Genomic DNA, 15627 nt, shown 5'->3' on the forward strand with positions numbered 1-15627 from the left:
ATTTAGTTTAAAAAAAAATCACACGTATTCACTCACCATACTGTTAATGAGATGTTTGTGCCTGTCTTGTAGACACAAGTCTTTCAATCTGGGGATGAATGTTTGACAAGGACACTCGGACTATCTTTCCAATGCTCAGCCGGCTGTGGTGTTTTCATTGCAGTCCTGGCTGTCAATCCAATTTTGCAGAAGGATGTGGAATGGAATGGGAGGAAAGTTTTTACAGCAAGTTCATCGAGTTGTGAGTATTCGCTTCTGACTTTGATCCAGAAAACAGGTAGAGTCACTTCAGGAAATTGTAATTTAAGAGCCTCATCACTTGACAGTTCCAGCAACTTGTCCTCCAATGATGGTGACAGAGGTCTCAGTGTCTAGAGGCAAATGGATCACAAACCCATTGCTTTCATTTCAATGGATCAGAATCTGATGGGAAATAGTCCTTGAACTTTTGGAGAGTTGATTTTAGATGGGATGCAATTATTTCACATAGGAGATGCAGATCGATACCTTTATTGTCATCAATAGCCAGAAATGCAAAAGATGGATCATGTCATTATAGTCACACCCGACTCTCTCTTTCCAGACTTGGAGACTTTTGAAGGCTGTGATTTTGTCAGCCACAACAAAGATACTCAACATACTTCTCTGCTTAGAGAGAATGAACTGATTGAAGTGATCAAATATATGTGCCAAATATGCAAGTTTGGCGACCCACTGTAAATCTTGAAAGTATACTAGAGGAGACTTCTTTTGAGACAGAAAGGCTTCAAGTTCACATTGCAGTTCATACAAGTGGTTTAATATTTTGCCATGGGCTAACCACTGCATTTCAGCCTATAAAAGTAAGTGATGGTGTTCAGACACCATCTCTTCACATTTGTAGCAAAAATGCAAGAATTGAGTCTATTTGCTTTCACAAAATTCACAATTTTAACAACTATACCGAGGACATCATTACGCTCTGAAGACAGTTTCTTGGCTGCCTAGACCTCTTGAAGAATAAAGCAGTGTGTTGCCTGAGCAGTCGGTGCCACTACACCTGAATGTCTGCCTGTCCTTGTGGCTGCTCCATCAGTGCAAATTCCAACACAGCGGTCCCACTGATGCCCATGTCCTCTCACATACTGTCATAACCATAGGGGTAGCCTAAATTCCTCCTTACCTGTAAGGGGTTAAGAAGCTCAAGTAACCTGGTTGGCACCTGACCAAAGGAACCAATGGGGACAAAAGATACTTTCAAATCTGGGGGCGGGGAGAGGTTTTGTTTTGGGTTCTTTGTTTTTCTGCGCCGTTTGCTCTTGGGACTAAGAGGGACTGGACATCAATCCATGTTCTCCAAATCTTCCTGAACAAGTCTCTCATATTTCAGACTTGTAAGTAACAGCCAGGCAAGGTGTATTAGTTTACCTTTGTTTTCTCAACTTGTGAATTCTCCCTTTGCTAGAGGGAGGTTTATCCCTGTTTTGTTGTAACTTTGAAACTAACGCTAGAGGGGGTTCCTCTGTGCTCTTTGAATTTTCTGCTACTCTGTAAGGTTAACTACCAGTCTAAGTTTACAGAGGTGATTCTTTTACCTTTTTCTCATTAAATAAAATCCTTCTTTTTAAGAACCTGACTGATTTATCCATTGTTCCAAGACCGAGGGGTTTGGGTCTTTGATCAATTTGTAACCAATTGGTTAGGATATTATTCTCAAGCCTCCCCCAGAAAGGAGGTCTATAGGCTTGGGGGAATATTTTGGGGGAATAGGACTCCAAGTGGTCCTTTCCCTGATTGTTTATTAAATCACTTGGTGGTGGCAGCGATCCCAAGGCAAGAAGGGAATCTGTGCCTTGGGGAAGTTTTAACCTAAGCTGGTAAGAATAAGCTTAGGGGGTCTTTCATGCGGGTCCCCACATCTGTACCCCAGAGTTCAGAGTGGGGAAGGAACCCTGACACATACTCATTTAGGACCCAAAAGATTTCAGCAACAGTTGTGTTTTGTGGCAATCCTTCACAGCAGAGTAGATCTTCGTGAAATGCACCTTCATAGACATTGCACACGCAAACAAATGCGTTAGAAATGTCCATTGATTCATCCAACTGAATTGCAACCCAACTTGATGCTCTCACCCTTTCTATCAACTGAGCTTCAATATCTTCTGCAATATCAGTGATTTGTCATGAGATAGTATCATTTGATAATGCAATTCAACTCATTTTTTTGGCAGCTGCATCACCCAAGACTTCACGACAGGTATCTTTTACTGAAGACATGATTAGCTCTTCACCAACTGTAAATGGCAATTTGCATTAGCTATGAGCAGGGACAGCAGATATAATGCTTTTAACATACCTTCATTTGATGTTACAGTGGTGTGCAGTAGTTTGTTTTGCCCCTTCACTTTCTCACTTCCATTGGAATAACTCTACTGGCTTTTCTGCTTTGCATATCTGCACCATGGCAACTGATGTCAAACCAGTCAGTTGATTTATTTATTTAATTATTGGTTTTAATGTTCAGAAATAATTGGATGAATACAGTGATGTAAAATACAAGTACAAGAAAACTTTACATTTTAAATATTACTATTCTGTGTCAGGAAAATCTCAGGGATCGGTGCCTGTCCACTGACCGGTCATTGAGAAATGGTCCCAAATTCAAACCCCTCAAATTCTGCAGAAGCCTTAATCTGGATCACATTTTAACAGCCCAAGCCCAGTTTTAAGTGCAGGGCAGTCACCGACTGGACACGCTAAAATTCTGTGTCTATCACAGTAACTCTCATCTGTCTTCTGGACTTTTCCGAATGAGACTGAGGTTTAGTGGCCTCCTGAGAAAATGTCTCGCTCTAACATGTTTCAGAGTAGCAGCCGTGTTAGTCTGTATTCGCAAAAAGAAAAGGAGTACTTGTGGCACCTTAGAGACTAACAAATTTATTTGTCTTTAAAACAAACTCTACATGAGAAGGCCTGATGACCTCATAAGAGTAGAGTTAGAGCATAGAAGAGGTTGTAATGTAATCAGTACTCTGGGATGCATCTTATTAAAATGTTAATACTGAGTACTGAGATGCAGTCTGAGCTTTTTTGACCGATGCGCCCCACAGGAAACCATAACTTGAGTGCTGTCACTGCCTACAGGTAGCACAAGGTGGCAGCATAATCCATGGACTCAATGGCTAGGCCTACATTGTTACCAAATATGCCCGTTACTTCGGGGTATGCTTATTTATTAGGGTTACTATTCTGGAGGGGGGGTGGGTTCTGTAATTCTATTAATGTACTGCTTATGTCACCTGTGTGTTCATATGGAGCTCTACTCCTCCCTTCTGCAAGTCCCCTCCCAATGGAGCTATCCTGCAGGACCTAGGTTCCCCAGGACTGGGTTCCTCCAGCCCTAAAACTAGACGAACACACATACACACACACACACACTAACAGAGCAAGTCTGAATGGACCGGGTCAATCAGCATTGTCCAGCGGATTCCCTTATATGTCCCTGTACTCAATGGGCTGGGCTGAGCAGCACTTTCCGCTGCCCCCTCCCTTATATGCCACAGGTTTAACACATCCCTATCCCACTTTCACATTACAATGGTACTGGCAGTAACCCACTTGATGAGCAAACCCCACAGTATTTTTGTGCGCTAGAGGGATCTTTAGCGTAAAAGAAGCGTTGCTGCAGAGTAAATGGGGGAAGCTAAAAACACAAAAGAGTAAAGTTCAGAGAGAGAGAGAAGCAACCAGCTTAACCATAAAAGTTATTTATTGAATGACAGTGATAACTACACAAGGAAGGTTAAACCAACATAACAGTTACATTATTAAAGGTTAATACCTGAGGTAGAAAGGAAAACAGAGAGAGAGAGAGAGAGAAAGAAGGGGATCTCACCCGCTCCATGAGGCTTGAACTGGTCAGGGTTCCCAGGTGATGGTGGTAGCTCAGGGTCCTGAGTGCTGGAGACAGGCAGAGCCCACAGCACAATCAGTCAGGAGAAGATGGATTCCCAGTGGAACTGATGCATAGTTTGGATCTAAGCATCAGAACATTTACTTGGGCATAGGTAGGGGATTTTGTAGAGAAAATACAATGGTTCAAGGGAGAACACTAGATTTATTTATGGGTAAACTGATGACTTAAGGGTTTTCTTTAGGCTAGACAATAGGAGCTGATCACTCTTGGCTCTGGGTGGTGTTTTCTTCCAGGGAGCTCACAATGCAACTAGGCTGCTTCAGTATTTTGGATATGAATCGAGGATTTATGATGAGAATTGGTCTGATAATTGCTGAGCTGGGTGTGTGCAGGCATAGGTTCATTAACATCTGGAGCAGAGATTCCCATGATGCAGTGCATCCCTGCTTTTCTGATCCCAGAGTTCAGTGCGGTTCTCTGTTCTCCATTCTGTATGCAAATTGAGAGTTCTCCCATCTTTCATGCAGATGAGGCTAAGGGAGTTGTCTCTGTTTTCCATTCTGTATGCTAATGGAAATGTCTTAATCTTGTCACCCTTGTCAGGAGGGGTCTAGGTGTGTCTCCCAATGCCCTTCACTGCTCTCTGCAAGCCTTTTCTCTGATCGGTTTTGATTCAAGCAGAGACTGGTGGTGGGGGGTGTCTTTCATGAGTCAGACAGGCTACATACTGCGTCCTGGTTCCCCAAAAACACAGAGTTGACTGGTATCAACATCTTCCTATAAAACAGATCAGTAGCTATACCCATAGCTAAAGTTATCTAATTATACATTATAAAGCAAACAACCAGGGCTCAGATTCATACTGATGTAACCTTTGTGTGGGCTAGAGTTTACATCATTGCATTTCTGCAGTGCAAAAAACCAAACAGAAACCCAAATCCCACGGAAAATCACCTGGAAACCCAGAATTCCATCTTTAAGGATTTTCAGCAAGGATTGCCCAGGGTCAACCTCCCCACATTCAAGTCCAAAAGAACAACAGGCATTAACTTAATTATTTAGTACCAAATTTTATAAAATCTTATGACAAAAAACAGAACAACATAACATTTACAAGATAACATGGCTACTTTATAATCCATATATATTGTCTATGCATCCGATGAAGTGAGCTGTAGCTCACGAAAGCTCATGCTCAAATAAACTGGTTAGTCTCTAAGGTGCCACAAGTACTCCTTTTCTTTTTTCTTTTTACGAATACAGACTAACACGGCTGTTACTCTGAAAATTGTCTTCACAGTTATACATAAGCATAAAGAAAATAAACAGGTCGGTCCCCACAGAAACACACTGAGAAGATACCTAGAGTTCCGAAAAGCTTAGGTTGAATTCACCTGAGTCTCAGTTACAATCTTTGATCACCAAATCGATCCAGTCTGCCTCATCAAAGCAACATCTTCCCTCCATTTGCTTGTAGAAATTTTCTGCTGGAATCCATGCAGTCTCCTCCTCCTCCTCTGCTGAAATCATTCAATTAGCTAGTCAGCTAACAAGTTAACCAACCCCTCAGTTAAGTATATAGATTTTAAAAAACACTGTTACAAGCAAAATACAACTGATAATAACAAAATAAATGACTCTTTCCCCATCATTACATTTAAATAAAAGAAAAGTCGGTGAATCATACTAGTTTAGACAATTTAATTAAAACAGTCTGGCAAAAATCAAACAACATTCAAAGTATACAATTAAAATAAAAGTAAAAAGTTTTCTCTCACAGTTTCCCCTTTCTATGACTAACACTGCCAGGGCTTCCCTCGTAGAGGGTTAACAATATCATTAACCTGCTGCAAAATGCCTCAGGGTTAGGAAAAACAGCCTGCTTTCTGCTCCTGGGCTCAGCTTCTCCTAATCCACACACTATGAACTTGGTCTCTTGCAAAGCAGCTGCCCTGACTACTTGCCCTCAGGGAGACTGAGTCCAGCAACAGGGAACCTATTGAGCATATCCAAAACTACCACACCCAATTCCAGGAACTTCTGGATGTGGAGAGCTAATTGTGCGTCTGGCCAGCAACAATGACCCAGAAACAACTCATTCCTACCCAGTTTGACGGGTTGGACCCCCTGGGATGTCACCTGGTGTGCGGGGATGCCACTGAGGCAGACTGTTCTGCCAGCCTCGGTCCCCTTTTACCTGGACTTGCTAGGCTAGGTTCCCCAGCCTTTTCCAGCCAAGCACACAGGCAGTGCTACTGCACAGAGAGACAGAGATCCGCTCTGAAAAGGTTCATCTTAAGGGGCTTGCCACAGCACCCAGATGTCCACCCCCCCTTGGAGTTCAAATCCAAAATTATATAAAATTTGCCTCTTCCCTCAATGTGGAGGAGGCTATGCACAACTTCTCGCCTACTTCCCCCTCCCCGCCCCCTCCCCCCGCACAGTTAGAAATCACATAAACTGGGTTATACTGTAAACAACAAATAAATGTATTAACTATAACAGGTGTATTTTAAGTAGTTAAGGAGGTAGCAGACAGAACAAGGCAGATTACTAAGAAAATAAAACGGAGCACGCAAACTAAGCTTAATACACTAAAGAAACTGGTTACATCTAAGTTCTCACCCTAAATTAGGTTCTAATAATCTTCTTCACAGGCCAGATGCCCTTCCAGCCTGGGTCCAGTTCTTTCCCCAGTTCAGTCCTTGTTGTTTCCAGCAGTCATCTTGGGTGTACCTGAAGTACACTGTTGTACCTGAAGTGTTAGCAGTGGGGGTCACCCAAAGGAGTATAGTTGAAATACAGCTACATAGTAAATATTCCTATGTTCAGATACAGAAATGATACAGACATATAAATTGGATAATCGCATTCAGTAAATCATAATCTTCCCAATGATATCACACATGAGCCATCTGGCATAAAGTATATCTCAGTTATGTCATATTCATATCATAAGCATATTCATAAGGAATATGGAATGTAATGTCATGCCCACCCCACACCCCCCAATAGATGTCTTAAAGAGATATCTCCCTATTAGGCACATGGGTTACACTGGCACTTGTCTTCATTTTCTTCTTCAGAATCTCAGCCTCCATTTATGAAACAAAGAAAACCCTCTAGCTGTTATGTTTGTGAAGAAAACCTTACAGATTTGAATACAATGTAAGTGTTGCAGAGAGTTCGTGAGCCTGCAGAAAGCCTGGAATGATAACTTTGAGAGTGTTAACAATACTGACACTTAAGTTATCTAGTTAACTTTCTATTTCTCGGTAAGAAAGGAGATCAGCCCAACTTGGGTCTGATCTATGCTTAAAATTTAGATCAACCTAGTTATGTCACTCGGGGGTGTGAAAAATTCACACTCATGAGTGCCCTAAGTAAGCTGAGCTAACCTCCACTGTAGATGAGGCTAAGTTCACACAGGACTTTTTCCTTTGACCTTGCTGCATCTACACTGGGTGTTTGGTTCACTTAACTATGTCACGCAGGGTGCAACATTTTTCCATGGCCCTGAGCAATTTATCTAGGTTGATCTAATTTTTAAGTGTAAACCAGACCTTCCTGGCAAAGTGTGGATTGTAGCTTGCACTAGTAGCTGAGGCACAGCAATAACAGCCTATTACTCCTATCAGCTGAATGACTCCTTTAGCTCATGTGATTGAGACCTGTGCTGTGGATTGGACAGGCTCTGGTTCAAATTCTTGCAGAGAGTCATCACGTTTGCAAGTTATCTGTACTTGCTCATTTAAAAATATCTACCTTTAGTAGCTGCTGTTAAACATTCTCCTGAGATACTAGTGGAATGGAAAGAGTGTTCTTATATGCTATGACTACACTGTCTCTTTTTTCACAACACAGACCAGAAGTATTTATTGAACATTCACAGCTTGTGTGCAGTATTACTGATAATTCTACCATTTACACCCAGTAATGGACCAATAGCATTGTTAGGATTCTTTTTGTTCCTAATATTATTTAATAAGAAGCTTTTTGTCCTTAACTCTGCTGGTCATAGATTTTGTGTTCCTTTGCTTCCTTTATCAATTTTCTACAATTCCTAGTTTTAGATTTATTTTAATGACTACCAACTTCCCCTTTCTCCTATTTGTTATTTTTATATATATATAAAATAGCTGTTTTCACTTCTCTTCTAAACCAGGGCAGGTTTTTTTTTCCCACCAATACAGCCTTCTTCCTCAGTTGTGGCTTTTTGGGCATCTAGTAAAGTGTTCTTAAATGATTCCCAGTTGTTATTCACATTTTTCTGATTAAATTCTTCCTTCCATCTGGTTTGGCTCATAATTGTTTTCAGCTTTGTGCAACTGGCCCTTTTAACGTAATGACTACATATATTACTGGTCTGGATTTTATTCTATTTTCACATTATATATGTGATCAAGTCATGGTCATTTGTATCTAAGCTACCACTAATTTTTAGTTCTGTGCTTAGCTCCTCTTCATCTGGCAAGACAAGGTCTAATATTGAATTCCCCTGTGTTGATTCCAACACTTTTTGAGGTAGGAAATTGCCAACCTGGGGTCTGATTTTTGGACATGCGGAGAATTCACAACTCCAACTGAAGTCACTGGGAGCTGTAGATGTTCAGACCCTCAGGGAGTGGGGTTTGAAGGGATGAGCATTGGGTTGGTGTCGGAAATGCCTGAGTTCTAATCCTAGTTCTCTCATTGACTCAGGGCTTGTCTTCACTACCAGGGGAAATCGACCTAAATTACTCTACTTCAGCTACATGAATAACATAGCTGGAGTTGATGTAGCTTTGGTTGACTTAACTGGGTGTCTTTACAGTGCTGCTTTGATGGGAGATGCTCTCCAGTTGACTTACCTTACTCTTCTTGGAGAGGCGGAGTACCGAGGTTGACTGGAGAGCGTTCTGCCATCAATTTAGAGGGTCATACTAGACCCCCTAAATAAACACCTGCTGCATCAATTACAGGAGCATTGATCTCCCCCGTAGTGAAGATAATCCCTCAGTGTGTGATCTCTGGCAAGAGACTTTATCCTTGACTCAGTTTCCCCATCTAAAATGGGAATAACAGTATTCTCTTATCTTGCAGGAGAGCTATGAAGAAAAATTAATTAATATTTGTGAAGCTGTGATGTTATGAGTGTAATATAATATCTCATTGAAAGGTGACAGGGCCAGAAAGAGTTAATTAACTCACCGAATGACCTGACCCATAGCCAAACGTTAGAGACTGGTTAGAAGATATGTAAATGAATAGAGCTTTGAAATGCAAGCCTGCATTGTTAGAGATAGAAGAGTAGATGTTTGTTCAGGTCTTATGATGTAAGCAAACAAGTCTTGTCTATTGCTATAGCTTTGATTCAAAGATCAAAAAAGGAATATTAACATTTAGGAAGACACTTGAGTGAAATAGTATTATCGTCTATATGTCTCTTTGAATGTTGTGGTAACCTGTATCTGAACTGTTTAATGGATAAATTACCTTGTGCTAATTGCCAGGATGTTTGGGAGAAGGAAAGTTAAGCCTATTGTTTTCTCAGGGCAAAAGGCTGCTGGAAATGTACAAAAACCTTGGGATATGATCCTTCTTCAACTCAGATCTGCTTTGGGTTTCAAGAGAGGGAAATCTTAAGCCATAAGGATTGAGATCCCTAGTCACTGACTGGAGTCACCCTGAACATGGACATTGGACTATAACCTATGGACTATTTCTAAAAGGACTTTTGGCCACTACAAACTCATCTCTGCTCTGTATCTGAACCTCAAGAATTGAACTCAAGTCTGTATGCATATTGATCTTTCAACCAACCCTCTCTCTCCTTTCTTTTTAAATAAATTTTAGTTTAGTTAATAAGAATTGACTGTAAGCGTGTATTTCGGGTAAGATCTGAGTTATCATTTGACCTGGGTCTGGGGCTTGGGATCAGGAGAACCTTTTCTTTTATATGATGAAATAAGATTTTCAGAATTCATCATCATATGTTAAACATGTGTGTCTGGGTGGAGGCCTGAGGCTGGGTACTTTAAGGGAACTGCATTATATGGACTTCTGAGTAACCAGGGAGGTACTATCGAAGCTGTTTTGTGCTGGCTTGGCAAATCTAAGTATTGGAATATCCACCAGTGTTTGGGGTTTGTTTGCCCCGTTCTGTTTGCAGTTCACCCTGATTGAGTGACCTCAGCTGGCTCCCACGGGCAGCACCGTCACAGAAGCACTCATATTCTATGATGAGGAATGCCCATGAGGAAATTACTAACTGAGTGCAGATTTGGATGGCGAGCAGTAAAAAAGATGTGGACACACATTCAATGATAAGGACAAAAGCAAATATTGAACACCTGCCTCATTCCCTGAGCACTCTCCACCCTGTGTATTCAATGTGGAAAAATAGTGTGCAATCATGTAATTAAAAGACTGTCACATAATGCATACACACAGTGGGGCAGCATTAAGATTGCACAGGCATGTCCTAACTTTTCAGTGCTTGACTTTGCAAGCTAACTAACTTTGGCTTCAGTGAGGACTATGTGGTGTTCCACAGGTATGAAAATGTATCAGCTTACTTTTAGGTGCTTAAATGTGGACTAGAAGCCTCATTTCACATATCCATTTTTTTCAAGATGTTGGCCATTCTGCCTGAAGCCCTGCCTGCTACCACCCAGAGGACAATTCTTGTTTTAATAGTCCAAACAACAACAAAAAGAGCACTTAATTTGCTGTTTGCTGGCACCATCTATACATAATAATTTATATGGAAAATGCAAAGATTTGTTTGAGATGGAGAATCTGTAATGCAATCCTGCACTGATTTGCATCCACTTCACTGCAGCTGCATCTCTGTTGTGACAGTGGAACCTACCTGCTGACAGAGTCTGCTTTTCTAAAAGAGACTGTGATGGCTTTCGGCCTATGGACTATTCACATCCTTCCTGGAATTATGGGAAGTTTTTATTGCCCTTTGGCCAGAGTCATGCTGAGACGTTGAGACAGTGTGATGCCTTAGGAGGTCTTGTTTGGACTAATTTGGGGAGTTAGGGCTTCTGTTGATCAGAATACAGATAAAATATTACCTGGACTTTCTAGGCAAATCAAGTCAGTCTTTAAATATTAAAATTGAAACCTAGTTTTGAAGTGTGAGACCAGCAGGGAGCCTACAAGAAAAAAGAAGCTTACAAGAAGTGGAAGGTTGGACATATGACCAGGGAAGAGTATAAAAATATTGCTCGGGCATGTAGGAAAGATATCAGGAGGGCCAAATCGCACCTGGAGCTGCAGCTAGCAAGAGATGTCAAGAGTAACAAGAAGGGTTTCTTCAGGTATGTTGGCAACAAGAAGAAAGCCAAGGAAAGTGTGGGCCCCTTACTGAATGAGGGAGGCAACCTAGTGACAGAGGATGTGGAAAAAGCTAATGTACTCAATGCTTTTTTTGCCTCTGTTTTCACTAACAAGGTCAGCTCCCAGACTGCTGCGCTGGGCATCACAGAATGGGGAAGAGATGGCCAGCCCTCTGTGGAGATAGAGGTGGTTAGGGACTATTTAGAAAAGCTGGACGTGCACAAGTCCATGGGGCCGGACGAGTTACATCCGAGAGTGCTGAAGGAATTGGCGGCTGTGATTGCAGAGCCCTTGGCCATTATCTTTGAAAACTCGTGGCGAACGGGGGAAGTCCCGGATGACTGGAAAAAGGCTAATGTAGTGCCAATCTTTAAAAAAGGGAAGAAGGAGGATTCTGGGAACTACAGGCCAGTCAGCCTCACCTCAGTCCCTGGAAAAATCATGGAGCAGGTCCTCAAAGAATCAATCCTGAAGCACTTACATGAGAGGAAAGTGATCAGGAACAGTCAGCATGGATTCACCAAGGGAAGGTCATGCCTGACTAATCTAATCGCCTTTTATGATGAGATTACTGGTTCTGTGGATGAAGGGAAAGCAGTGGATGTATTGTTTCTTGACTTTAGCAAAGCTTTTGACACGGTCTCCCACAGTATTCTTGTCAGCAAGTTAAGGAAGTATGGGCTGGATGAATGCACTATAAGGTGGGTAGAAAGCTAGCTAGATTGTCGGGCTCAACGGGTAGTGGTCAATGGCTCCATGTCTAGTTGGCAGCCGGTGTCAAGTGGAGTGCCCCAGGGGTCGGTCCTGGGGCCGGTTTTGTTCAATATCTTCATAAATGATCTGGAGGATGGTGTGGATTGCACTCTCAGCAAATTTGCAGATGATACTAAACTGGGAGGAGTGGTAGATACGCTGGAGGGGAGGGATAGGATACAGAAGGACCTAGACAAATTGGAGGATTGGGCCAAAAGAAATCTGATGAGGTTCAATAAGGATAAGTGCAGGGTCCTGCACTTAGGATGGAAGAATCCAATGCACCGCTACAGACTAGGGACCGAATGGCTAGGCAGCAGTTCTGCGGAAAAGGACCTAGGGGTGACAGTGGACGAGAAGCTGGATATGAGTCAACAGTGTGCCCTTGTTGCCAAGAAGGCCAATGGCATTTTGGGATGTATAAGTAGGGGCATAGCGAGCAGATCGAGGGACGTGATCGTTCCCCTCTATTCGACACTGGTGAGGCCTCATCTGGAGTACTGTGTCCAGTTTTGGGCCCCACACTACAAGAAGGATGTGGATAAATTGGAGAGAGTCCAGCGAAGGGCAACAAAAATGATTAGGGGTCTAGAGCACATGACTTATGAAGAGAGGCTGAGGGAGCTGGGATTGTTTAGTCTGCAGAAGAGAAGAATGAGGGGGGATTTGATAGCTGCTTTCAACTACCTGAAAGGGGGTTCCAAAGAGGATGGCTCTAGACTGTTCTCAATGGTAGCAGATGACAGAACGAGGAGTAATGGTCTCAAGTTGCAATGGGGGAGGTTTAGATTGGATATTAGGAAAAACTTTTTCACTAAGAGGGTGGTGAAACACTGGAATGCGTTACCTAGGGAGGTGGTAGAATCTCCTTCCTTAGAGGTTTTTAAGGTCAGGCTTGACAAAGCCCTGGCTGGGATGATTTAACTGGGAATTGGTCCTGCTTCAAGCAGGGGGTTGGACTAGATGACCTTCTGGGGTCCCTTCCAACCCTGATATTCTATGATTCTATGATTCTGTGCAAACTATGGAGATAAATCTGATACTTGTGGAAACAGGATTTTGAAAATCTTATGGCTGTATTATGCAATAAGAGCAACCTATGAATGGTATCCAGGGCTGTGTAAAATAGAAAGAATAGCAGTAGTCCAATCTGAAAACAAAGGAGCAATAATAATAATAAATAATCAGGAAAGATCAATAGAAAAATATCTGTGAAGCAGGTCACAGACAGTCACTGCACATAAATGACGAAGTGGATATACAAATAAAAGGCAGGAGAAAGGAGTAGATCATCACAAATGTAATAGAATCTTTCTGAGATTTGCATCCCAACAAACTCAGGTGACTCTTCCATGTTCAATACCTGAAAACATCTCCCATCTCACTTTTGGCTGTGATACAAAGGCAGGACAGCACAGAAGCCTGGCACTTTAGTGAGGCATTTTCCTCTGCGGCAATTTCTCTTGGAGCTTCAGAAGCTGGGCAAGCATTAGTGACCACAGGCAGAACCATGTTTCCTGCAATTATTATTGGTTTGATCGTTTTAGGAATTGAGTTTATTACAGGCATTATAGCAAACAGATTGATGATCGTTGTGAAGTGCAGTGAGTGGATCAGAAGCAGAAAACTGACCTGTTGTGACATGATCCTGACTAGCCTGGGCATCTCCACATTTTTCCTACAGTGCACGATAATCATTAATGGTACCGTCTTTCAATTATCGCAAGATATGAATGAACAGTGTGCTATGTCGAGAACAATGGCTGTTGTCTGGACGTTTCTAAATACTCTCAGTCTATGGTTTGCTACCTGGCTCAGTGTCTTCTACTGCATGAAGATTGCCAACTTCAGCCAACCTCTCTTCCTCTGCTTGAAGCGGAGAATATCAGGGCTAATGCCACAGCTACTCATGGGATCCTTTCTGGTCTCCTTGGTCACCTGTCTCCCTTCGGTTAATGCCATAGACAGAAAGAACATAAACAATTCAATGAATAATCTGTCAGAAACCACCACCGGCGAATGTCAATATGTGGTTGATTTATCTTCTAGTTTCTTTGTTTTGTCCATGCTTGGATATTCCTCTCCCTTCATTATATTTATGATTTCCTCCATACTGTTAATCATTTCTCTGTGGAGACACAGCAAGATGATGGAAAAAACCACAAGCAGCTCCAGGGGCACCATTACTGAGGCTCATGTCAGAGCAATTAAAGGACTGGTCTCTTTCATCTTCTTCTATATTTCTTATTTTATGGCACTAATATTGGCAGAATTATTTACTAACATCAGCCCCTATTTGATATCGTTGTTGGCAGTGATAATGGGTGCTTATCCCTCTGGGCACTCTGTTATCCTAATTCTGGGTAATCCCAAACTGAAGAGAGTAGCAGTGAGGGCTTTCCCTTTGCTGGGTGCAGGCTGAGAGGTGCGGTTTCATAAAACTGCTCATGATGAAACTCCACAAAGACATCCCATTTCTCCCCTCTATTTATTTGTCACATATTTTTTCCTACTTCAGCATGCACTAAAATTACAAGATTTCCATCCAGAGCTTTGTTTCTTGAGGATAGTGGTAGAGAACCATGTTAAAGATAGAGTGACATGATTCTTTTTTCTTTAATGTTTGTGAATTAATAACTCATGCAAGTCAAGGACAAACTCCTATTGATTGTGAGCTAGATTTCCTGAGATTGAGGAACCCTGGTACTAATACAAAGATCGAGTCATGCTGGGGTCCTAAAATGAGAGATATGGACTCTCATGGGATATGAACCCCATGTCCACGCTACAAGATCTTACAATCCCAGATAACTGGAAGGACCTCTAATGATCATCACATTAACAAACGAAAACAAAAGATGCCTAGAGAATCTACCCTATTGTTACGAAAGGTGCTAGTGGCTGCCACCAGGTAAATCTTTGATCTTAAGACAATCACAGACCTAGTTAAAATCAATGGGTGTGTTAGCATTCTTTCAGACTCTATAGAAGGAGCTTTTAAGTCCCTTTATATAGTAGAGATAGCTATAAACAAAGGAGGAACTGTCCAAGGCACATGGCAGGTGTGACGTTACTGACATAACCTGTAACTGTATAGATCATTGTTGCAACCACTGTTATATATTTGCAACAAATATTGTACAAAGGTTGTCGGGTAGCTGTCTATGGAAAGGTTATGATTTGATGACTATGATTATGTTATCTGTATGGGTGTACCATTTTTGTAGTTGAAGTTATGAATATTGGCTATGTACTTGTATATCAATGTGTTTTGATTCTAAGTAGCCTCAGGGAAGCATTTGATCAGCTTCTTGAGAAAGGACTATTCTCAGTAAGTGTCCAATCAAGAAACACTTAACTGACAATGGACTTTGGGAGATGCCAATCCACATCTGAGCTTTCCTGGGAACCTTCAAACTAACATGTAAACAATGGTGTCTGTCTGTAAAGAACTGAGTCATGCATGGACATGTGGCTTGCCCATGTGACTCCAGGCTCCATCTTGCTGCTGTGATCTTCCATAGGGCAGAGAATATAAAAGGCTGCTGCCTCTCCTCCATTTTGCCTTCAAACCTGCTTCTTACCTCTGGAGGGACTTTGCTACAGACTGAAGCTCTGAGCACAGGACTGAATGACCCATCCCAGCTGTG

At 41.9% G+C, this 15627-nt stretch overlaps 1 protein-coding gene across 1 annotated transcript; it reads left to right on the forward strand.

Annotated features, from left to right (window-relative positions):
* Positions 1-13487: 13487 nt before the first annotated feature.
* Positions 13488-14399, forward strand: LOC141984118 (taste receptor type 2 member 7-like). The gene has a single exon (XM_074947064.1). The coding sequence runs from the start codon at positions 13488-13490 to the stop codon at positions 14397-14399; it is 912 nt and encodes a 303-aa protein (XP_074803165.1).
* The last annotated feature ends 1228 nt before the right edge of the window (positions 14400-15627 follow it).

Source organism: Natator depressus, chromosome 3 (assembly GCF_965152275.1).
Source record: "Natator depressus isolate rNatDep1 chromosome 3, rNatDep2.hap1, whole genome shotgun sequence".
Lineage (NCBI taxonomy): Eukaryota > Metazoa > Chordata > Testudines > Cheloniidae > Natator > Natator depressus.

What these genes read in the sequence shown, in the direction of transcription:
- LOC141984118 (XM_074947064.1), top strand. Translation starts at nt 13,488, where the DNA reads ATGTTTCCTGCAATTATTATTGGTTTGATCGTTTTAGGAATTGAGTTT.